This window comes from Ursus arctos, unplaced genomic scaffold (assembly GCF_023065955.2).
Source record: "Ursus arctos isolate Adak ecotype North America unplaced genomic scaffold, UrsArc2.0 scaffold_16, whole genome shotgun sequence".
NCBI classification, from domain to species: Eukaryota; Metazoa; Chordata; class Mammalia; order Carnivora; family Ursidae; genus Ursus; species Ursus arctos.
In genome coordinates this window covers 29,514,836-29,538,786 of record NW_026622830.1, presented here as the reverse complement: position 1 = coordinate 29,538,786, position 23,951 = coordinate 29,514,836, and the positions used below count along the sequence as shown (strand labels likewise).

The window sequence follows — 23,951 nt, the reverse complement described above, 5'->3', positions numbered from 1 at the left end:
TATCTACTCTGCTGTCACTGCTCCCCTGCCCAAGGACGGCTTTCTGAGTAGCTGAGGACACAGTCATGATGCCCCGTCCTCCTGATTCTCTGCAGGGACTTTCTACCTTCAGCAAAGACTTTGTGCTCACTGGACTGTGCAGGCTTATGGGTCTGGGATCAGAAGGGACCTGAGAACAGAAGAGGATGGTAAAGTTTCTCAGATGTCCCATTTGACCGAAGAAGAGTAGCCAGCAGCTCTGAATTTTTAGAACAAAGTTCTTCCTCATTAGCTGAGAACTGGGAAGTTGGGGGTAGATCCTTCCTCAGTCTGGTAAAACAGAACTAAAAGAATGCCCACTGGCTTCTAGCTCCTCCAGTTCCTCGAACCAGAGTCAAGCCATGTAATGCACCCTCCAGGGAACTAAATCGAACCAGAGTCAAGCCATGTAATGCATCCTCCAGGGAACTGAATCCCTTGGCCCACCCCTGCCAGGTCCCTTGGCAGGACTGAGCCACCCTTGTACCCTGGGTGGCTTCCCCATCTATGGGCCCATTGCTCGTTCCATCACCAGTGCCTAGAAATATTCCTCTTGGGCTGAGCGACTCCCCAGAGAGAGACGAATCAGTCAGCTATTGCCACGATAATGTTGCAAAGCAAGCCAGCCCGAAATTCACAGGTTACAAGAGCAAGCGTTTGTTTTTCTTGCTTATGTGTCTGTCTGCAGGTCCTAGGTTTGGACCTAGGTTCCAGGCTTCCATGGGTTCGAATCTATTCCCCTTTCCTCCATATCCTCCTGGAAACATCAGCTATCAGGGCCGTGCTCTTCTCATAACAAATGGCAAGACATGAGAAATGAAACCCAACCGTACAAGCATATTTAAAACATCATGTCTGTTCACATTTCATTGGGCACAACAAGTCAGAGAGCCAAGCCTAACATGACTGGGGCAGGGAGCTCAACTGCTCCCAGACGGAAAGGAGAGTGACTGAGTATTTGCTGACTAATCTTCCAATCCATCCCAAGTAGCTGGGTTAGGACATTCACATATGAATTTGTGGGGGACCCAATTCAATCCATAGTAACCTCTTCTGTGGCAGGAGATGCAAGGTCACACGGCAAAGCCTGGGGTCGCAGGGAGAACGGAAGAACCAAGGTCACTTGTGCCATCATTTACCAAGTGGCAACACCAACCTGGTTCTTGGCCTGAGCTCGAACAAACACTAGTACAGACTGGAACACCCACTTCTCTGGCCTAGAACAAGGACCCCAGCATCCTAGGTCTCCTGGTTTGTCACTGGGGCCCAGCTCACATTTTTTGTGAGAAGCAAATGATACCCTGTTGTACATGTGCTTTGAAGAATAGAGAGAGTGATAAAGAGAGACCGTGGTTTCTAAGCTAGATAGGGTATCATTCAGGCATAAAGGCAAAAGACAGATATTTCCAAGCATGAATGAACGCTTCTTTTAAAACAGTACCCTTTGAAAAAGCCCAGACAATGTAAACACAATGAAAAAGAACAAATCTGAAACAAAAGGGGGGGGGGTGACTAAAGTCACAGAAAACACTGTGAACAATTTTTAAGCAGTAAATGTTTAAACCATCACAAAAAGGCCAATTTTCTAAGCAAATATAAATCGCCAACATTGCTTCTCCTCCAAAAAAAGTAGAAAATGTTCACGGAAAGTTAACCATAAAAAAAATTAAAACATCAGTCAACGTTCTACTTCCAGAAAAACCAAGTCCAACCAGTTTTGCAAGTAAGTTCTTTAAAACTCCAGGAAACGGATAATTAACATTCTATACATACTTTTCCAGTGTATATAATAAAAAGATGCAAGGCTACCCAAACTATTTTTAAAAGCCCAAGAGGGGAAGGAAAAAAAGCCCTGGAAAGCCCAAGACAAAAAAATCTTAGGTCACTTGTGAACATAGATACAAAAGCCTAAATACATATTTGCACATGAAATCCAGCAACATCTTAAAATAATACTGTATCATGACCAGTGTGATAGGTTCTATCATAATTATGAAACCATTAGCTGCCCCAACTTGCTGGGCACTTTTCTGCAGGATTATTTGCCTATTCACTGATATCAAGCTTAGCCACTGACGGTCTTTGACCAATGAAATGTGAATAGAAGTAACGTATGCCACTCCTGAGTAGAAATGTTAAGATGTTCCCGTATCTCTCTTTTCCATCTACCATGAGATGCTCCATCAACGTGGGTCCTAGAATTAAGAAGACATGAAATCAATCCTTAGTGCTCACGTGACATGAGCAATAAATAAACTTCTGTTGTAATTCACTAAGATTTAGGGATTGTTTGTTACCAGAGCAGAATTGAGCTTAAGCTGACAAATACAACAAGGTAAAGACGGTCCCCAAGATACAAGGAAAATATTAGAACTATTAATGTCATTAACACATTAACAGATAAAAGGAGAAAAACCCTATGATAATCTCCAATAGATACAGAAAAGGCATTTGATGAAATTCAATATTCGTTCATAATAAAACAGTTCCGAACTAGATATAGAAGGGAATTTCTTTAACCAGATCAAAGGTACCCACCAGAAACCAAAAGCAAATAGCATACTTATTAGAAACTTCAGAAGCATTCCCATTAAAGTCAGAAGCAAGGCTATAATCCTCCTATCACTCCTTTCTCAACATCGTACCAGTACCTATACTAATGCGATAAGAGAAAAAGAAAACAACAGGTACATTGATGGTGAAGAAACAGGACTATCTAACTTTGCAAGTAATATGATCTTCTACCCAGAAAAACCAAGAAAAGTAACTGATAAATAATTGAAACTAATAAAAGAATTTGCAATTTAGCCAAGTATAAACAAATATTCAAAAACAAATAGCCCTCCTGTTCCCCAGCAATAATCATTTGACGACATTTCAAATCAGTGGGGAAAGAGTGGATCATGCAACAGGTAATATTGGGGTAACCAGCCGACAATGGGCAATAAGCGTAAACCCAGATCCCTGCCTCATACCACAAGTCCACTGAATTATTTAAAAAACACAGAATACTAGCTTTTTGACTTGGGATAAAAATGCATATTTAAATAGGTTATAAAAAGCACAAAATCGATGGGGCTCCTGAGTGGCTCAGTTGGTTAAGACTCTTGGTTTCAGCTCAGGTCATGATCTCGTGGTCATGGGATTGAGCCCCGCATCGGGCTCTGTGCTGAGCATGGAGCCTGTCTGAGATTCTCTCTCTCCTCTCCCTCTACTCTTCCCCCTCCCACTCACACTCTCTCTGTCTCTCTAAAAACAAAACAAGATCGATAAGTTTGTTCATCTCTGAATGTAAAGCTTCTATATGTGAAAAGACCCCATAAACAACGCAGCTGACTGGAAGAAAATATTTGCAATTCATATCACGGACAAAAAGACTATTCTCCTTAATATATATATATTTTTAAGCTCCTACAAATCACCAAGAAAAAGACAATACCAGAAATGTGGGCTAAGGGACAGAGAACCCACAGGGGGGAAAAAAAACACACAAATGTCTAATAATCAGAAGAAAAAATATCACTAGTTGGGAAATGCAATTAAAACAAAAACGAGACACCTGGTTTTACCTACCTGGTGACAAAAAAACAAACAACCCCAAAACAACAATAACAAAAACCCATGCATTTTTCATTACACTGAGTGATGGCAAAATTGCATAAATACAAATGTTCTCATACCCCATTTGTGGGAGTATAAATTTGGTAGACCTCTTGACAGGATAATTTGGCAGTGTCTTCCAAAACTGAAAACACTATGCCCCGTGATCCGGGGACCTTTACACATGTGCGACACAGGGGCATTGTCTATGGTTATGGAAGCACTGTTTATAATAAGGAACAACTAGAAACAACAAAATGTCCATCCTTGGCAAAGTGGATACTTAAATGAAGTATGGGCACACAACGAAACGCTATCTATCAGCTAAAAGGAATACATGAGATAATAATTTAAGCAGAGAGTTCTCCTTTTGTTGTGTGAATAAAAGGCAATTGAAAGAGCATCTGTACAGGGCAATTCGATTTGTCTAAAAATACACATACATACAAAATACAATATAATTTACATTCACATATTATGGACGCAGAAATAGATGCTTACATTTTGGTAGGACAAACACCAAATCCTTAAGGGGGGGGGGAATAAGAATTAAAGAAATGATCACAGGAAACCAGCTTTATCTGTCAAGTTCCTTTATTTTTAGGAGAATATCTTCACAACTATTTATGTCACTAAAAATAAATTTTTAAAAACCTGAGGATTTTACACCAATTCTATTATCACCTTCATCCACTCAATAAACATTTTTTTGCACCCTTATTAAATACTTGGATGCTATGGGGATACAAAGCTGTCATCTCTGTGAACTACATAAGACACATGGTCACATTATTAGCAAGCAAGACAAGCACAGTGAAAAAGTACAGTAAAGAAGCAAACAGCAGTGCTTTGGGAATTCAGAAGACAGAAATTGACTAGAAGGGGCAGGGAGTTACAGATAAGACGGTAACATCACCAGAAAGCTTCATTAAAGGGGACTGTCCGGATGCTGAGTCTGAAAGCTTAGGCAATTTGAGAGAAAATCTTGAGAGAAGCAAGAGAGAAATGACACCTACTTCTAGGGAAACACAATTCTAAAGACAGATTACTCATCAGAATCACGGAAGCCAGAGGAAAAGCGTAGCATTTCAGTGTTGAAAGAAAAAAGCTGGGGCGCCTGGGTGGCGCAGTCGTTCAGCATCTGCCTTCGGCTCAGGGCGTGATCCCAGCGTTCTGGGATCGAGCCCCACCTCAGGCTCCTAGGCTGGGGAGCCTGATTCTTCTTCATCTCCCACTCCCCCTGCTTGTGTTCCCTCTCTCACTGGCTGTCTCTCTCTGTCAAATAAATAAATAAAACCTTTAAAGAAAGAAAGAAAGAAAGAAAGAAAGAAAGAAAGAAAGAAAGAAAGAAAGAAAGAAAGAAAGAAAGAGAAAGAAAGAAAAAAGCTGCCCATCAGAATTCTACATTCAGTGACAATACCCTTTGGGAACGAAGGGGATGGGAGGAGGCCAGAAGGAGCCATGTGGTGATGAAGACGTCCCTAAGAATTCACATTTAACATAGATACAGACAGTTACTTACTAAAATATCCATAGAGTGGAGCATGGAAAGGGGGGAAAGAATAACTTCACAGCGCAGAAACCTGACCAACACCACCTCCGTCGAGTGAGCAAGGTCAGTATCAATACCCTAAATCCTGTTGGTTGTGGGTCCCCTTGATATGATGAGATGGAATGGCACTTGACTTCTGTGGTTTTCCTCCCCCAAACCTATAACCCCAGTCTAGTCATGAGGAAAACATGAGACGGATTCCTGTCGAGGGGCATCCCACAGTATACCTGACGTCACTCCTCGAGGGCAGTAACGTTGTCAAAGACAAGCAGAGTCTGAGAAAAGGTCACAACCCAGAGCAACCTAAGGAAACATGACAACTAAATGCAACCTAGTATCCTGGGTGGAATTCTGGAACAGAAAAAGGACATCAGGTAAAAACTAAAGAAATCTGAGTCAACTACAGACTTTTGTGAACAATAATGCACTATCGTTGGTTCATTAGTTGTAACAAACTTGCAATATTAATGTAAGATGTTAATAATAGGGAAAATGTTGGAGCAGGGGACTCTATTTACCTTAAGTCTAAAACTGTCCTAAAACAGTCTACTGACACCACACACACACACACACACACACACACACAAACTCTGGTAGAGCTGAAAGGATAAACAAATACATAATCATAGTTAGATACTTCAACACTATTCTCTCAACAATTGCTAGAACTAGACAGAAAATCAGCAAGGATATAAAAGAAACCAATAATACCATCCACCAACAGGATCTAAACAACATCTCTAGAACACTCCACCCAACAGCAGCAGAATATGCATCCTTCGCAAGCCCCATAGATCACGTACGAAGATAGACCATATCCCGGACCATAAAACAAACTCAACAAATGTAAAAGAATTTAAATCATACAGTCCAACTTTTGTTTGAGAAACAAGTTCAATCTTTTATCTACTTATTTAGTGAATGTATTTATCAAAGCATAATTCAAACTTTTTTGAGGCTGGCATACAAGAGGAAAGCACTAAAAGTCTGATAGAGAAAGGGAAGGGAGGGAGAAAGGGAAAAAGGGAGGGAGAGGGAGAAAGGGGGGAAGGAATGAAAGGGGGGAGGGGGAAAGGAAAGAAGAGGGAAGAAAGAAATTTTTATTTGGGGGCCAACAAGGTCTCTTTTTACTGTTAAGAATGAAAAATAAATGATACTCTAGAATAAGTTACAATGTTATTTTATTTACTTATTCAATGTAAATTAAAGATACTTCCTGTGATTTGTTGGGGGGGGGTTGCTGAATTCAGAAATGCCCACAGAGAATCCAGCACACTTATGTTCTCGAGGCAGCAAGACGGCTGTAGTCCCAAAGGGCCAGCAGATGGCGCCAGAGGACTGTTTCAGACCAGGAGCTTGCCCTTGCTTCCAGACACCCTGGAGCCAGCCCCGATCCTCCCCACCTCTCCTAGCCTTGGTGAGAAGGCGAGCCAGCCCAGCCTTTGCTGGGTCTCTCTCTGCAACCTAAAGGTTCCCAGCAACAACCGCTAGGGTAAGGACGGTGAGAATGCAGAGAGAGCAAGTGCAGAAAAATGCTAGCGTGAAGCTTGGCTGAAAGGAAGGCAAGGGAAGGTGGTAGAAAGAGGATGGGGTGACGGGAAAGACAAGGGCATCTTGAAACGTGGACCGGAAGGATGGAGTAGAGAGAAGGGGGAGAGAAAATGAGGAGATAAGGTCCCTGAGTTTGGGGCAGGAGGTGCACAAGTGGAGAGGCACATACTTCCTTTGTGTTGGGGGATGGGGGCGGCTCCTATCAGGATGGGTGTGAAGACTAGCTATTTGTAGATTTGGCAAGGAAGTCACCTCCAGTAGCTTCTATGGAGACTATGAAGCAGGAGACATTGTTGTCTGTTGGCGGTGAGGAGACAGGGGCTTCAGAGGAGGAAGGGGGAGAGCTGACAGGGGAAACCAGGGGAGGGGGATTGTCTCACAATTGCTCAAATACTGAGCTCGCTGAAGTAAAATATGCCTGACATTTTGCATCCCCTAACAGAGAGCCGGGTTTTGAAAATCGGTGCCTGCAAAACGAGTGTTCAACAACCACTTCCGGAATCAGGAGAGGCCCGACCAGCTTTCGTGTCTATATCTCCACTTAACCAGTACGAAGCCAGGCTTGTGACCAGCCCCTTACCTTCTTCTGTTAAATGCCTGCCCTGAGCTTCAATGTCCTGGCTGCCACCTTAGTAGGGCCACAGTTCCTCCCGTCCGTTGAGACTTGATTGCCCTACACAACTCAGGAGTTGCCTCAACCAACAGCACAAGCCAGTCATTACGGGAAAGCACGGCCCTCCTGTAACTGTACCCTTACGTTCGGCAGACCATTCATTAAGCAGGCAGTCTTCTAGAACTGAACCAGCAGCCCACCTCGTTCTGCACCTCCGGGTTACCCTGGGGCTCATCTCAACAGGCCCAAGTAAATGCAGGGTGACTCCAGCCAGAAATGCCTCCTGCATTTGTCTGTGGGCAGAGCAGACCTTCCACGTGGCTCCCGCGAAGTCGGAGCTAACTGCTACCCTGCCCTCTACCAGCAAAGGCGGGAAGACACCGCACCTGCCAAGTACCCCAGGGCCCCTTGAAGGAACAGTTCTGAGGCTTCCACAAGACCACAACTGAATACCTTGCTCGTGGGTTCACCGATGCCCACAGCACAGACACCACGCAATCATCCTGCTAGAATCCTGTGCCAGAGAAGAAATTTCCTCTCAAGGGACTTTCTGTGAGGGACAGGAATTGTACAGCAGGCGTTGATGTGGGCGGTGGCCGGTGTAGGCCACGTGTGCCCCTCCCCCCCATAGAGTCCTTTGAGTGTCCCTCAATGCCAAGGCTGCCTCAGAGACCTAGTCACAGCAAGGAACTCATCCTCTGTTCCTGGTATGTCTAGTCTGTCTTGCTTCTGAATGGCCCTTGCTTTTTATCTGCTTCACATCCGTTTGTGGAAGGGCAAACCATAAACGCTCCCCACATTACGGGGTTACGGGATCGTTTGATGTGGAGGTAGTGCCCTGGAAGCCTGGGGCCGACTCTCCAGGGCCACCCCTCCCGCACCTGTCCCCACCTTCCTCCCAGGGCTGCTCCCTCCCTCTCACACGGCACAGGCTCCAATCGCGTGGCCTTGACCAGTCCCACACTGTTCTGGGAACCTGGGTCTCCTCTGCCGTGAGACAATCCCCGCCTTTCTCACACGGCTGCCGGTGCCCAGACGAGGGGACACAGGCAAAGGGTCTGATAAAGAGTGACATACTAGTAAACACAAGGCCAGTCCTTATCACCAGGCAGCCAGGGGGACATAAGTAGGTCCTTCCTCCCTTTATCTGCTCTCGGGATGTGTCATCTCTGCTGCAAGGAGGAAATTCACTGGGTCAACACAACTGTGTATTTTGGGATGGAAGGATGGGGGGAAGGGTGTCCTCAGACTTTTTTAAACTTCTTAAATTGAGTTAGATCATACACACAAGAAAAGTGCGTAAATCTTCCGTGTATAACTCAGTGCATTTTCACAAATGTATATGACCATTCAACCACCATCCCGGTCAAGATACAGAACATTTCTGTAACTCAGAAAGTAACCCCATACTTCTTCCCAAGCACTACCCATCCCCTCATGTCTAACACTATAGTTAGTTTTGTAAGTTCTTGAACCTCATATTTTTAAAAAAATCATACAATATACAGCCTTGTGTCTGGCTTCTTTCACTCAATCCAATGTTTTTGAGATGAACTGATGTTTGCAAATATCAGCTTGGTTTGTTCTCTTGGTACCTAGTATTCCATCGTACGGACGGACTACGGTTTCTTCTATTACTGACGGACACCTGAGCTGTGTCCAGTTTCTAGCCATCGCGAACTATGTCGCCATGAACATTCTGGTACATGTGTTTGGTGGGCATGTGCACTCTTTTCCCTTGCGTGCACAGCCAGGAGTGGAAATGAAATGCTGGCGGGCACATGCCAGCTTTCGTAGAATGCCCACACAGTTTCCCAGGGTGGCGTACCCATTTCCACTCTCTCCAGCAATGGCCTCAGACTTTTTTTTTTTTTTCAGCACCAGCCTCTTCTTTTCAGTGCAATAAATAGAAAGAGCCTGTGATGTCGAGTCAGACCTCAGGGACCTTGGGGGCCATTAATGAACTCTAATGGGATCTGTCTCCCCGTGGGGATAAATCACCCTCCCCAGCCTGAGTTGGCATCCACATCAAATGAAGAGACCCATGAGCCCAGCACTGATGACTGATGCTTTGCCTGGCAGGTGGTTGGATCTCCATGAATAATAACCGCCCCCCCCCCCCCGCTTGCTCATACCTGAAGCTCCCCAACACGCAATCACAGAATAAACATTTATGGCCCTGTCGCCCTCCTGGAGTCCTTTAAAATTCCTCTGCCAGTGACCCTGAGCACCTACTTATGACCTCCTTCCCCCATACTTATGCTTCAGGCCACTTCTATCCACCCCACCTTAGTTAGCGGGGAAAATCCAGGACACAGGGAGGGTGCACATGGGCCAGTGCCCCCCAAGGTGAAATTAATAGATGGAGCTTCCTGCAAAAAAGACTAACCTCCCCCCCCAGTAAGTGATAGGCCCTTGGAATACAGCAGGTGGGCAACACTTAAGAACAGCCCCCCAGAATGGCCAGACTACCCACCTTCCCAGAAGGCAACAGCAGCCACCCCAAAGGCCAGACCTAGGGCCCCACGGCCGGGTGACACTCACTAATTATTGACGCACCTGAGCTTGGCCAGGAGCCACAACAGATGTCCCCTCCCGTAGAACTCACCTTCACTCCATGTGGCCACTCCACCCAGGAGGGCTCTGAGAGGCCCAGCAAAGGCCAGCGGGCAGACACAGGCCCGGCCCGAAGGAGCCGAGCTGAGTAGTGAGGACCCCTGATCCCTCGGGGGTCCCGCCAGCAGGGAGGCAAACAACCCCAAAGAGACTGAGGGGAGAGGATACTCCTTCTAGTAAAGGCACATACCTTACCTTCTGGGGGCACAGCCAGGTCACAGCCCTCCCACCATCCCCTCACTCAAAAAGGACCGGGCTAAAAAACAAAAACAAAAACTAGAGACACATACACATATAGAGGCTGCGGTCAATGGAAGAAGAGAGCAGCTGAGGAGCATGGGAAGGGCAAGCCTCTTTTATTATCCCAAAATGCAAAGTATTGAAGGCACTTACAATAACAAGGCAGGAGGGGAGGGGAGGTCAGAGCACAGAGGTCAATCACCGGGCCCCACCCTGGCCCCCACCCGGCATGGAGGAAAGGAAAAGCTACAGGACCAGATCTGAGGCCAGTCAGGGTGTCTACCTCTACCAGAGATATAAACCCATTCTACAGAGGATTAGAAAATGAGGAGCACGCAGCAGTGAGGGGCAGGGCTGGCGGTCACAAGTTAGTGGCTCTGTAAGGAACACGCTGGGCAGCGGCGAGGGCCCTCAGGTCCCCTGCTGGAAGAGGTCCCGGTACATCTCGATGAGACGGGCAGCCTCGCGCTGGCCAGAGAGCAGAGCACCATGGGTGGTGGAGTAGTACTTGCGGTGAGTGGCCTCACCCGAGAACAGCACCTGCATGGGCTGGGCCAGGGGACGGGGAAGTGAGGGTGGGGGAGCGAGAAAGGCTGCGAGGCTACCTGTCTGCCCCAGGAACCCCCCATCCACACTACAAGTCCAAGTTGGACAGCAGGCATCTGAGATGCAGGTAGTGCTGCTTCCACGGGATGAGGAGTTGCCCGTCCCCCCTGGCCACCTTCCCCTGCTTCTTCCCCCAACATCCAGGCCTCAGTTCTTTCTGCTCAGACGCTGTTAGGAATCCTGGTTCTGCAGTCTCAGAGGCTCATTGTGCCTCCCACTAGTGAACTCAGGGCAAGTGGTTTAACCTCCCTAAGCCTTGATTTTGTCATCTGCAAGATGGGTGTATGCCACCTGCTTCTGAGGGTGGGTGTAAGGATTAAGTGAAATCATGTATCTAAAGCACTTAGAACCTGGAAGAACATAAGCACTCGATAAAGTTAGGCGGTAATTTAACAAACCTTTATGGAGCCCCTATTAGGGTCCAGGGACTGTTCTGAGCACTTGGAAGATAAAAGGTGACCGGGCTGCTGCTTTGAGGAGTTTCCTTGCTGGTGGGGAAGCCAGACACGAAACCCAATTACTAAACGGTGTCACGTGTGACATGATGGGTGTTTGGGCAAGGTGCTGAGAGCCCAGAAAAGAAGCCCACCGTAAGGGGGATCGCACAAAGCTTCCCAGAGGACAGGCTCTTTGGGCTGCTTCTCAGGAGATGCTAGGGAAACGAACAGGCAAAGGACGTTTCAGGAAGAAGGAAAAAATGGGGGCAAAAATGCACCAGAGCAAGGGACGGTGAGAATTCTGGTACGGCCGGGGCTCAACTTCCAGAAAGCAAGCTGTCTAGGTGGAGTCCAGGCAAGGAACGAGCGCTTGCATCCCAAGCTTGAGCTGGGACTTTATCCCCGCTGGGTCTCAAACTGAACGTGCAAAGGCACCAACTGGGGACCCTGGTAGAATGTTGTTTTCCATTCAGCAGGTCTAGGGGGTGAGAGCCTGCATTTCTAAGGCGCTCCCCTGTGATGCTGGTGCTGCCGGTGCATAGACCACTCACTTTGAGTAGGGAAGCTTTAACCCCCAACAAGGAGCTGCCCTGCTGAGTGAGGGCGGGGGGAGGCATATGGTGGCAGAAGGCAAGCTACCTCCTCCCACACCCATTCTCCTCTTTCTCCTCCGTCACAAAGCCCTGATTTTTAACTGGGTTCACTGCCATTCAGAATTAAAAAAAAAAAAAAAAGATGCATCCCAACCCCTTTCGCAGCTGCTCTGGCACGTGACTACTGGCTACAGGCCAATGGGCTTCAAGTGCACTGTTGCTTAGAGGCACTGACTCAGCCCCCGGGGTTCCCCCCTTCTGCCTCCTCTGCCTGTCACAGACCTGAGTGGCAGCCTCGCAGCCCTCTACAACCACAAAGTGGCCCTGAAGATGGAGCCGGGTGCCAGTGACATTGGGTCCTGTACCTACCTCCGGATTGCCCCTTGTATGATAGAGGGAAACTCTGTCTGGTTTAAGCCCCAGTTATTTGCATGTTGTTTTGCTTTGTGCTGGAGGCGCCAGTCCTAACTGGGGCAGGTGACAAGAGAAGGTTTGGTTTTCAGGAGGGTGGCCATGGCAGCAGCAAGGGCCTCTTCCCCTCTCCCGCTGAGCACAACCAGGCCATGCACAACAGCCGCTGGAAATCTTCTTCACCACTTACGCCAAAGAACTGTTTTACATATAATTCTGTTGGGGTTTGAACATTTATTGTATGTGTACGCTTGCTGGGGGAAACTCGAAATCCACTTTGTAAGACCAGAAATATATGCAATTGTTTTTCTCAGATTTATTCTTTTTCTCTATTATTTATTATGTAGGTGATATAATTTGGGGGAGAGTCAGTATTCTCGATTTTATTTTCTGACACATATTAGGAAAAGAAGTAAATAAAACATATCGAGGAAACTTACTTCTATGGAATCAGTGCGGCCCCACAGAACTTTCCTTGGTGACAGAAATGCTCCAGTTACACAACCCAACACCACAGCCACTAGGCACAGGCGACTATCGAACTTGAAAAGTGCTCAGTGCAAGCAAGGAGCTAAATATTCAATGTATTAATTTCACTTCAATTAATTAACGTCAATGAAATGTGCCTAATGGCTACCATTTCGGGCAGCAGAGCATGAAATGGCGCAGCTTTCAGCACCTCAATAAAGCGTTTAAATCTCAATTTTGATCCCATCTTTTCTTCCAGATGTTAAGTGCACACGTCCTTGTTTACTCCCTCAACACAGGAGCTACTCCATCCGTCTCCGCTTGGCACCCCGCAGGGAGCACCGCCTGCCCTCCCCCCACCAACCAGACCCGCATCCAAAATACCTGCCCCCGGCCCCCCGCCCCCAGCCCCTTCACCCCGCACCCATGCTCACCGCCATCTTGGAGCTCTCGGTGTACGGCAGGGGCTTGGCCAGCTTTTCCACATCTGCCCCACTAGAGCCCACCTGCGTGTACGAATAGGAGCCTCGGAAGTAGGGGTTGCTGCCCCAGGCTGAGCGCAAGATTCGCCGAGGTTTTGGAATGTTGGGGTTCCCTGTTGGGGAGTTGGAAGAGCCAAAGGGAAGGCAGATAAGAAATGGCTGCACATAGAACACACCCCTGAGAAGGCAGGGCTGCAAGAAGGCCAGGCCCCTCCCGGCAGGCACAGAAGATGCAGGAGGGGGCACGGAACCTGGGGGCTCCAGCTGTTTACCCCTCCCCGCAGCGCCTCCTTGTGGACACCCCCGGCAAAACAGCTCATCTCTCTGGGGCCCTAATTTTCCTGTATGAAAAAACATTCCAGACCATCATGTTTCCCCTTTCCACTTCAGGGGTTCTCGCGAGGCTTTTCTGGGATAGTAGGTGAAAAAATGTTCAACTAAAAGAATCAGAGCTCATGAGTGAAACGCAAATCCATCTGTTGCGGGACACTATGAGTGGGATATGGGCAATCTGAGGTTTGGGGGTGATACCTGAGGTTTTTACCAGCAGCGCTTAGAAGAAATACAGCGCCCAAGGTTCTGAGTGTTTCGAGTTCCGGGGCTGCGGGGAGGAGCCCGCAATCTGGGAGCCCCGCGCCCTGCGGCAGCTGTCCCAGTACGCACGCCCCTAGGCTGCACGATGGGCCGGGGGGAGTTACCGCAGGTGCAGGGGCGACGGAGGGCGGAGCAGAGGGCGGGGCTGCGAGGCCAGAGGCGGGGGGACACACCTGTGAATTGCCGCAGCATCTCTGTGCAGATCTCGGCCACCGCCTCGTCGTCGCACTTCTCCATGACGAGGGCCTCCTCCCCGCAGATCCAGCCGCTCAGCACGTGGCCGTAGCGCTCGGGCGGGTAGAGGACATCGAAGCCGCAGATCTTGCGGTACCAGAGCTCGGGCGGGTAGGTGAGGGTGCGGCTCTCCGCCTCGTCCTCCCACACAAACTGTAGGCTGTTGCACTCGGGGCCCCAGAAGGGCTCCTCAAATTCCAGAAAGATCTTGTCGGTGGTGCCAATGCCCAGGCGGTGGATGGCGGCCACCTTCTCGGCGGGCAGGCCTGGCCGGAAGAAGCTGGTGTACTGCCTCTTGAGCACGCCCAGCGACACGGTCACGATCACGTGGTCCGCCGGGATCACCTCGCAGTCCTCACACTCCACCAGCACCGGCCACTGCTTGTCCTCATCCCGCCCATCCCCCCGGGGCTCCTCTCCCCCCTGGCCACCCTCCCCGGCGTCATGGTTGTGGTCACCTTCGCCCCGGGGCTCAATCTCAGGGCCCCGGGGGCGGGCCGAGGCCTGGTCCCAGTGCACACAACGGACGGGTTTCCCCAGCTGGATGACGTGGGCGGGGATGCCCTCGGCCAGCAGCTCCACAACCCGCATGAAGCCCGAGGGGATGATGTGGTGGGCCCCGGGGATCTCGGTCCACTCCCCGAAGGCGCTCAGGGACACCTCGTCCATGCTGTGTGAGCTACTCTCACAGCTCTCCACCTGTGGGAAGGGCCAGAGAGGAGCCGGGTGACCACCAGGGCCGGCCTGGGGTCTGAACAGGACCTCAAAGCAGCGCCACCCTCCTTGGGCCCAGACTCCCCAGGATCGGTCTTCCTCTCACTGGCACCCCTAGTCAACAAAGCTCTGGGCAGACGAGGATACCTTCAGGTACTGCTGGATCATGGCGAGCTTCAGGCGCTTGGTGGCCTCCGGGTCCTCAGGGTCGTCCCTGATGCGGTTGCGCACCTCCTCCCGGGTGAACACCCCCACGCTGTTCTGACTCTCAGCGTTGACTGGTTTACCATGCCGGAAGAACTCCTGGGTCAAGTTATAGACCTGCCAGAGAGACCCCAGGAGACTGAAAACACACGCCCTCGTCCCACCTCCATCTCAGACCTAAGAGGCCCAACTCAGAAGCCGCCACCCTCCAGGTGTTCCTGAGTATGCTGAGCCCACGGCTCCTCTCCCTTGGTGAATCAGTGTGGCCCTGGGTGCCACACTCAGGCTGCACCAACAGGGCCAAGGTTCAGCCTGGCAAGTCGCCCTGGGCAGCCAGCCTCTTTGCTTCCAGACTGCCCTCTTAGACCCCCCGGGTCTGTGAGGGAGGGAGAGAGCCCTGGAGGCTCTCTTGTTGGGCCCTTCCTGAAAACAAAACAAAATGTTTGGTGCCTGGTGGGAAAGAAACCACCCCCGCCAAGGGCGCTATGTGGCCAAGCAGACCAACCACTGGAGAAGCCAGGTCTGCACACATTTCCTTTTTCCCAGAACCACATGTCCAAACCCTTTCCCTGCAACTCCTGCCCGAGCGTATCTGCTTCACCCTCTCCCGGGAGGGCAGTCTGGAACTGCGGCCTGGCCAGTGTTTGTGGGGGAGAGGGAGCAGAAGGAGCCCTGACATCTGACCTCCCAGGAGACCCTCCCTGGCCCTGCTCGGATCCACACAAAGTGCCCCTTTTACTGCAGAACCCAGACTTATTTAAGCAAGATGGCCACGTTGGGGCAGGACATGTGGTGGGGAGGGAGGCCCCAGTGCGCCGAGGAACGAAAATACATCTCCCAGGCATATTTTGGCAAGAACTCCAACCCACACCTTATCAACAGAAAGCAACAAGCAGTCCCTGGGAGCACGGTCCTATTGTCTCCCCTGCGTGGCTGGCACTAAACTCCCACCAAACACTGGGCTAGTCTCCCTGAGGAAAGGAAGCTCGTCCTGAGTCAGACATGGCACCCCCAGAGGGCCAGGTCTGAGCCCCAACTTTCACTCCACAGTTACTGGGCTGTGCCAAACACAGATGATAAAAATGAGCAAGAAGGACACTCCCCTGCCCTCGCTCGAACTGGGGAGATGTCATAACTGGTCTGTTTCTCCCTGATGTGCTGCGACAGGGACGAAGCCAGGGGTTGGGAGATCAACCGAGATGACCTTGCACAGTTGGCGGTGAGAGAGAGAGGAAAAGATGAGGGAGAGGAGGGAGAACGTCAGTGGCTCAGTCTTGCCGAAGTGGGCAGCGAGGAAAGAGAAAGTTACAGGAGGTGACTTTGAAAAGGCAGGCAGGGGCGCGGCAGGAGGGACTGAGAGTCACGTCTAGGACTCTGGACCCTGGCATCACTGAAGGGTTATGAGCATGAGCTCATGCCCACTCTCCCTCCCAGGACACTGGCATGTGTGGGCTCCTTGGCCAAACATCTGTGGCCGCTGTCAATTAGTGGTGTGTTTCCCCTCCTAAAGTGAGTTTGAATTTGGTCAGCACACATTCATGGGAATGATGTCTGCCCTGTAAGCCAGCCCTGGTACAGGCCCTGGGGCTGCTCAGTAGAGGAAGGAAGGGGACGCTGCCCATCCCCCACCATCCCACTCAAGGGAAAAGCCTCCACATGAGCTAGAAATATGAATTAAACATGTCTCTGAAGTCTACGCTATAAAGAAGAAAAATGAGTTAAATTGTTTGCTTTTCCTCCTTCCAGTCACAAGATGCTGGGCATTTGGCCTTAACTGGAGTCCTCAGCAAATTCCTCACCCAGTACGATTGCCAAGGAGTCAGGCTTTCAGCTTGCCTCCTCCTGCCTGGGTTTTTTTCCTTTGGTGATAAGCAACATGGTAGCCAGTCCCTAGCTTATGTTGACTAAAGGCCGAAATGTGGGGCTGGGAGTGATAAACTTAGTCCGGCTACACGATTCTTTGTGTCAACCACCAACTGGGACAGCCCTCACTGAACATGGGTTTGTTGTATGGGTACAGTCTCCTGTCCTGGCTTAAACTACATCTTCCCAATGCGACCAAAGGGAAATGGCACAGGTCTGTGACAGCTAATAATACGCACCCCAATTCTCGCTAAGCACTTTTCATTGGGATCTCATTTAATCCTCATGACGCTCTGAAATAGGTTTAACTATGTCCATTTTATAGATGAGGAAAGGAAGAGTCAGAGAGCCTCGACAACTCGGTCAAGATCATAGAGCTAATAATGGTAGAACTAGTATTTGAATCAAGGGAGTCTTGCTCCAAGAACTAAGTTCTATATGATACTGGTGCACGAACTCATTTATTTAACAAATATAATAGATTCAAATGAGCAGCCCTTCCGAGTCATCCCCTTTGGAGGAAAGCTGCATATTTGTTATGAAGCCAGCCTCAGACAGGGCTTCCCATGCTTAGAGCACACCTCTTCAGAATGGCCTCCAGCTTTGGTTAAGAGCCACATAAAGAAATCTCTCTTTGCTCATGGTTAACACCCCCTCCTTCTGAAAAGTGTCACCACTCCAACTGATAACCCACCTCATCTGCCCTACTCTCCGCAGCTCTTACCTTCCAAAACTCAAACCCACAAGCAGAAGCTGAGGATGATCTACTTTTAAGCACATTTAAGAGAACAAGCAAGTCACAGACTCTGAAATTTATTCTCAAGAGGCATCCATGCTTAAAGCACTCACAATAACCTGGAAATCGGGATGTGACTAATTCCCAGTAGACCAGAAAGGTCTACTTTGAAGAATACTAGTTCTTATCTGCTCATTAACAATTCAGTCTCTTCGTACATGAGAACACACAATACCATGGGATTGCACACAACATACCTTGTAGGTGCACGCACAGAAGTCACAGTGTGCCTGCCCTCCGCTGAGCAAGAACTATCCCCAGAGCAAGAGTCATTTCTCCTTTCCCATGCCCAAGAGACAGAAAATGTGCAATAGGTTCTTGTTGGCCAACTTACTGACCTGGAGTGAAGGGTCATTACACTACAAATGACAAGCTATCAGAAGGCAAGACCTGTGTGCTACCTTGCTTGTTAAGTGCAGTTCACAGCACCACTGAAAGATACTAAAAACATGAAAATTGTTTTAAAAACCTGAATTACACAAGGATGTGTGCCATTGCCACTTCTATCCAACACCGTACTGGAGACACTAGCCAGTGCAATACGGCAAGAAAAAAAATAAGTTGTCTTAGGCTGTGCTGCCCCATACAGTAACCACTAAACACCTGTGGCAATTTAAAATTAATTAAATTAAATATTTAGTTCCCAAGTGTTACTAGCTACATTTCAAGAGCTCAAGAGCCACATGGAGCTAATGATTACCCTACTGGATGATGCAGGTCTAAAACATCTCCATTATTGTAGAAAGTTCTACTGCACAATGCAGGTCTGAGGATTAGAAAGAAAGAAACAAAATTGCCATTTTTTGTATAGTATATACATAAAATTCCAAAATATTATTAGAACATAAATTAATATGTTAATAGATGTAATATTAGCATTAAAATAATACTTTATCAAGGTAGATAAAATCTATATATAATCAGTTATAGTTCTATATGCTGGAAAAAAATTAGAAAATACAGTTTTAAAAAATTACCACTTACAAGAGTATCCAAAAGCAATAACAACAATCACCACCCAGGCACCCAGGGCCCAGAGAGTATGCAAAAACTTGACGAGAATCACAGAAGACCCCCACAGGTCACCCAACTCCCCCCACACTGCCAGGGTGCTCCCTGCCTCCCACACCCATGTGCCCAGCTGCCCTGCTAACACCTCACCTCGTTGTATAAATCGCTGAATTCCTCAACCACGTCCTTGGGGATCCTGCGGCCACGGTTGGTGAGGTAGCAGGCCACGCCATTCTTGGAGTAGAGGCTGATGCGGCCCACGCTGCGCTCCCCATCAGTTGTCTCTTCCAGGAGGCCATTGGCTTCTGCTAGATGATAGATGGGATTCCCATGGGAGCCATGGATCCAGGTGGCTCCCAACTCAAAGGTGGCGTGTCCTGATGGTGACAACAACAGGCCCTTAGAGGGGCAGGGACTTCTTCAGAGAGGGGCCAGAACACTGTCTCCCCCTTCTTCCTCCAAGAGGTTCCTTCCATCCCCACAACAGGGTAGGAAGGGAGTTAGGTCCCTTTCTGGCAACCAATCAAGTCTTTAGTGAAAAGTTCCCAGTGGAAACTACATGTGGCACAAAATGGATTCCGCTTTACAGCTCAGCTAACTGCCACCCTGAATGACTTTGTGATTTGCCCCAGGGTCACTTCACAGGACTCATTAGAAGGCTCTCCTTTTCCATCCCACCTTTGTCTAATGTAACACCAGACACTGGATCCTCCTTCCTCATTGGTGACTCTCCCTCAGGAGACACTCTGTGGGCACCTGAGGGTACAGTGGTCCCAGCGAGGGGAGTGAGGTTACCTGAAACATCCAGTAAGGAGACCCAGGGGAGGGCCTCTGGCTCAAGGTCCTCATCTGACCTTACTCCAATTCCTCAACATCCCCAATGGCTCCAGAGTCTAAACCCCTGTCTCAGAGAGATAGTGGCTCCCCTCCCCCACTCAGTCTGGAGCAGAGGAGAGAGAGCAAACATTCCAGTGTGGAAGACTCCTTCCCAAGGCACTCTAAAATAGACTTCCAGGGAAAACTAAGCTCTATCATCCCAAGGCAGAAGAACATAAGGTAGAAGAACCCTGGGAGTCTGCCTAGGGAAGGGGGCAACTCCTGGACCCAAGTGGAGACAGGGCTAGGGTTGGGGCTGGTTCTACCACCCCATCCACAGCCAAGGTACCAGATGCACTCAGGCATCTGTGTCTGGGTCTCAGTCTCCTCTTCTGATGCTGCAGGGACTATGGTACATTGTCTCCTTCCTTGCCGACCTCCCCAGGAAGTTGAAACAATGAAAGAGGAGAGAGGAACATGTTTTTGTGTTTTGTTTTGTTTTGTTTTGTTTTGTTTTGTTTTGTTTTGTTTTGGAGGGCTGATTCAAGATATCATGTGCAGTTAAGTTTTTTGCCAAGATGGTCACAATAATTCCTCCTATCCTTGTACACATGGCCCTTTGCAACATGACCTTGCCAGTCCTCCCATCAAGAGGTGGGGTCTATTTCCCCAACCCCTTCAATCTGGTCTCGCCTTGTGACTTGCTTTGATTAACACAATGCAGGGAAAGTGATGTCTGTGGCTTCAGAGCCAAGGCCTCAAGAAATCTCATGGCTTCCATGTTCACCCTCTTAGATGTGGGTGACCATGTGACCACCCTGCTGGAGATGTGTGGCCCAGCCAAAAAGCCAGTGCCCATGTGACCACCCTGGAGAGGTTTATCCTGCTGGAGATGTGTGGCCCAGGCAAAAAGCCAGTACCAACCACCAGACAAATGGGTAAGGCTGTCTTAGACAAAACCAGCCCCGATCAAGCCACCAGATGACTGCAGCTGAGTGGGAAATCCCAGGCAAGACCAGCGAGAGAACCACCTAGCTGAGTCTGGCCCAAATTCCTGACCCACAGAATTTTAGCAAATAAATTGGTGCTGTTGTAAGCTGCTACATTTGGGGGTGACTTGTTATGCAGCAATAGCTATCCGATATGTCATAATAGACAACTGTATCACCCCTCACCCCACGAACTGGACATTCTTTTTTGTGTGTGTCTTCCCTCTCCTGGGTTGTTTTTAATTAAACCACCAGTTACTAAAAATAGCCCTGTATATACTATGTACCAAACACAGAGCAAGAGAAAAAGCAATCAACCTCATGCTGGCAGCCGGTGAGACATAATTTCCTCGTGTCTCTGGAGGAGGAGGCAGGAATGCATACATCCCTTTGTCCAGGAAAAGTGGGCAGACTGGACGGCACAAAAAGCTAAAAACCCAGTGCCCTATCTCCAGGCTTGGGGTTCTTCAAGGGGTCTTGCCTGGTTTGAGCTCCCAAGAGAAGAAGGGGGCCAGCACATTGGGGAGGGCAGGCCAGGGAGCGCCAAACCACACAGCCAGCAGGTAGTGACATCCAAGCACGGGGCACCCTTCCCGGCTCGACACATGGCAAAAGCAGGGATGAGGTGAACAGCCTGAGGCCAGCTGCACGGTCAGCATCCCACCCCTATTCGCCAGGCTCTGCAAGGAGGTGGGGTAAGCAGGCCCCAGTCTAAAGATATCTCCTGCCCTCTCCTACCTGCTCCTCGGCTGCTGTGATCCTTGACACCCCTGCATCCAAGGGCACCAGCACCATCTCCTCATCTGCCCCACAGCATCGCCGGAGCCTCTGGCCCTCAACACCTGCTCAACACCACTGAGACTCACAGCTACCATCTCACACCGAAGCGGGTCCAACTGCAGCCCGGGCGTTCAGCCCTGCGCATCTGCACACACGACATCCACAAATTTGCCCTTCCCTGGATGTGCTCTCCCCACTCCTGGCAGGGTCTGCCTCGATCTTCTTCTCCTACACCACTCCACGCATGTCACCCTCTCCTCCGTCTGCCCACCCAACTCCGCCCATCACCAAGCTCTCCCAGCTCAGGAAGGCTTCCGCCACCAGTGGATGGATGGATGGATGGATGGATGGATGGATGGATGGGGCATCCCCTCAGCTTCCTGCAGCCCCAGGCTTTCGCCTCACTGCCTGTACCATGCACAGCGTGGCTCCATGGTCAGTGACTACTGAGACTGGGCCATGTGTCCTCTCATCGTCTGCTTCGATGTCCACACACTGAGTGTCTTATCAAGACACATCTGGAGCTGCCCCTTCCAAAGGCTCCCAGCCAGCCAATCAGATGTCGAGCAAAGAGTCCCAGGGCTTCCCTGCTGGCTGGCCCCAGGTTTACAAGTGCCTTGGATGGCACTTTCATCCTCACTGCCAACACACACTCCCTGTGCGTGCCAGCAGAAGACGGACGCAACCTCATCTACGCCTTCCAGGAAATGCTCTAGAAGAATCAATGTGTCAAGGTTTCTGAAAGAGGAATGAGCCCCGTGTATGTCCTCAGCCTCTGTTTGTTCTAAGCCTGACCACCCACATTTTTTGAGCCAGGTTCCACATCCATCAAACGTGATGATATCTGCATGGCCTTGCTGCCCGGGGTGGGAACAGACCCAGATACAAAATCCTCTGGAGGGTCAACGTAGCATGTGCTTCGGGCCATCATGCATGGTCCCTACCCACTCAGCCTGTCATTGGACAGACCTCCTGGCTGGGAAGCGCTGACCTCCAGCTGCATTTCAGGCAAGTTCCCCATCCCTTAGGACCCCTGGCAAAATCTGCCCACCCCTGGGGTAAGTCTCTTACCTGGCTCCTTTCTCTAGAGTCTTCATTACTCTGCAACCTAGACAGATCCTCTTCCCAGACCATCCTAAGATCTGCCCATCAGCCACAAATCCCATCCACCTCTATTGCCCTGAGCTCCTATTGCCCCAGGACTAGCTCTCAGCCATGATATATTAATTCACGCTCAAGAGGTAATGACTAATAAAAACTCAGAGAATTCCTCTTCTTGTGAAGTAGAAACTGGTCCACCCACTGCCGAGACAATTTGGTCTGGGTGTCCTCTCCTTCCTCAACACTGTGAACTCTAGATCATGTTCCAGAAACGAAGGCCAGAGCCCCACCCTGCCCACCTCAGAGGGTTGCTCAAAGGGCAAAGGAAGCTTCTGGCAAATGCCCAGGCAGCATGCATGATGGAACACTTACCGCCGGGAAAAACCAGAATAATGAGATTTCAGGCAGGGCCAGAGCACTGAAGGACAAAAGATGACCTTGGCCTAGGAGCCCGGGGGACACTCACCGAGTTTCACGCTCTGCACGCGGCCTCCGATGCAGCTGGAAGCCTCAAGCACAGTGACATCCGTGAAGCCCTGCTCCAGAAGTGCTTTGGCTGCAGCCAGGCCAGCCAAGCCAGCGCCGATCACCACCACACGAGGCTGTCCCCTTCTCCGTAGGCCACGACTGAGAGGGTCATCCGCACTGTCGCCACTGGATTCACAACTTTGCATACCGTCCGCACTGGCCTCCTAGGAACCTGAGGGGGGGCAGGGGTGTCACAGCTCACCTGTTCTGCCCTCACTTCCCACCTGCCCTAAGGGACACCCACAAGCTCTGTCCTCAAGGGGGGAACCTCGAGCCACCATGCTCCTCCTGAGTCCTGGACAAGAGGAGCCATCTCCAAAGGACGTGGCAGGGAGGGGGACAGAGGGAAGGAGAGAGGTGGCAAAGAGGCATTGTGGGCCTCCACAAGCAAGCAGGACTGCTGGGAGCCCACCCTGAGCCCCTGAAACCCATCAATCCCATCCCAAACCTGTTCGGCACTGCCTCTTCCCCGAGCCTGAGACAAGAGCCAGCCAGGAAGGGGATGACCAAAAAGGCCAAAGTCAGGAGAAGCTGTGAACACGGCTGACCCTGAACCAGGCTGCCCCAGCCTAGCTGCTGTGGTCCAGCTCACACCCAGCCCCGGCTGCTCACACAGACCTCAGGCCTCTTGCACACACAGCGCTGGAGGCTCTACTTTCCCTCCCTGGTGTGGTTCTGCCCTGGCACTCTTTCTCCTTTACCCCTTCTCTTCTCCTCTAGCTTTCTGTTAGTCTTTCACAGCCTGAGCGAAGTGGCAATTTGGTGGGCAGGACACGGTCCCGCCCTCCCCCCAGAAACTGCCACGAGGCCGGTATCGGACAAGCCTCTGCTATTCCGGGTAGGTCTCTGGTTGTTTTCCCCAGCCACCCAGCCCCTCAGTCACCGCAAAGCAGCAAGGAGCCCAGGAAACGGTGGACTGTGAGGACCCAGGGCACCAGAGGCCAGACATCAAATTGACAGTTACACTAAGCCAGCTTGTTCAGAGACGCCAGGCTAGGGAGCCAATGGCTGGGCGGCCAAGGGGGGTCCCTGAATCGCTCCAGTGCTGAGAGAAGCTACCCTTCTATTCCTAGCGAGGGTTTGAAGGTGTCTGTGGGCCATCCCAAGGGGCCACTCAGCTCCGATCCTGTCCCT

The 23,951-nt window shown here is 50.0% G+C and overlaps 1 protein-coding gene across 3 annotated transcripts in view; it reads right to left on the bottom strand.

The window, feature by feature from the left end:
• Positions 1-1,958: 1,958 nt before the first annotated feature.
• The window catches only part of SMOX (spermine oxidase), a 44,920-nt gene continuing 22,927 nt past the window's right edge, over positions 1,959-23,951 (bottom strand). Inside the window, exons 2-8 of one of the 3 annotated variants that reach the window (XM_026503081.4) lie at positions 22,756-22,989; positions 18,754-18,980; positions 14,877-15,050; positions 13,955-14,714; positions 13,140-13,300; positions 11,195-11,284; positions 10,218-10,739 (exon numbers count right to left, since the gene is read on the bottom strand). In XM_026503081.4, coding sequence (XP_026358866.1) covers positions 10,602-10,739; positions 11,195-11,284; positions 13,140-13,300; positions 13,955-14,714; positions 14,877-15,050; positions 18,754-18,980; positions 22,756-22,963 — 1,758 coding nt within the window. In that variant the 5' untranslated portion in view covers positions 22,964-22,989 and the 3' untranslated portion in view covers positions 10,218-10,601. Of the gene's footprint in view, positions 2,214-10,217; positions 10,740-11,194; positions 11,285-13,139; positions 13,301-13,954; positions 14,715-14,876; positions 15,051-18,753; positions 18,981-22,755; positions 22,990-23,951 lie in introns of those variants that run through there. The other 2 variants (XM_048222366.2, XM_044385712.3) reach the window with 2 other exon arrangements.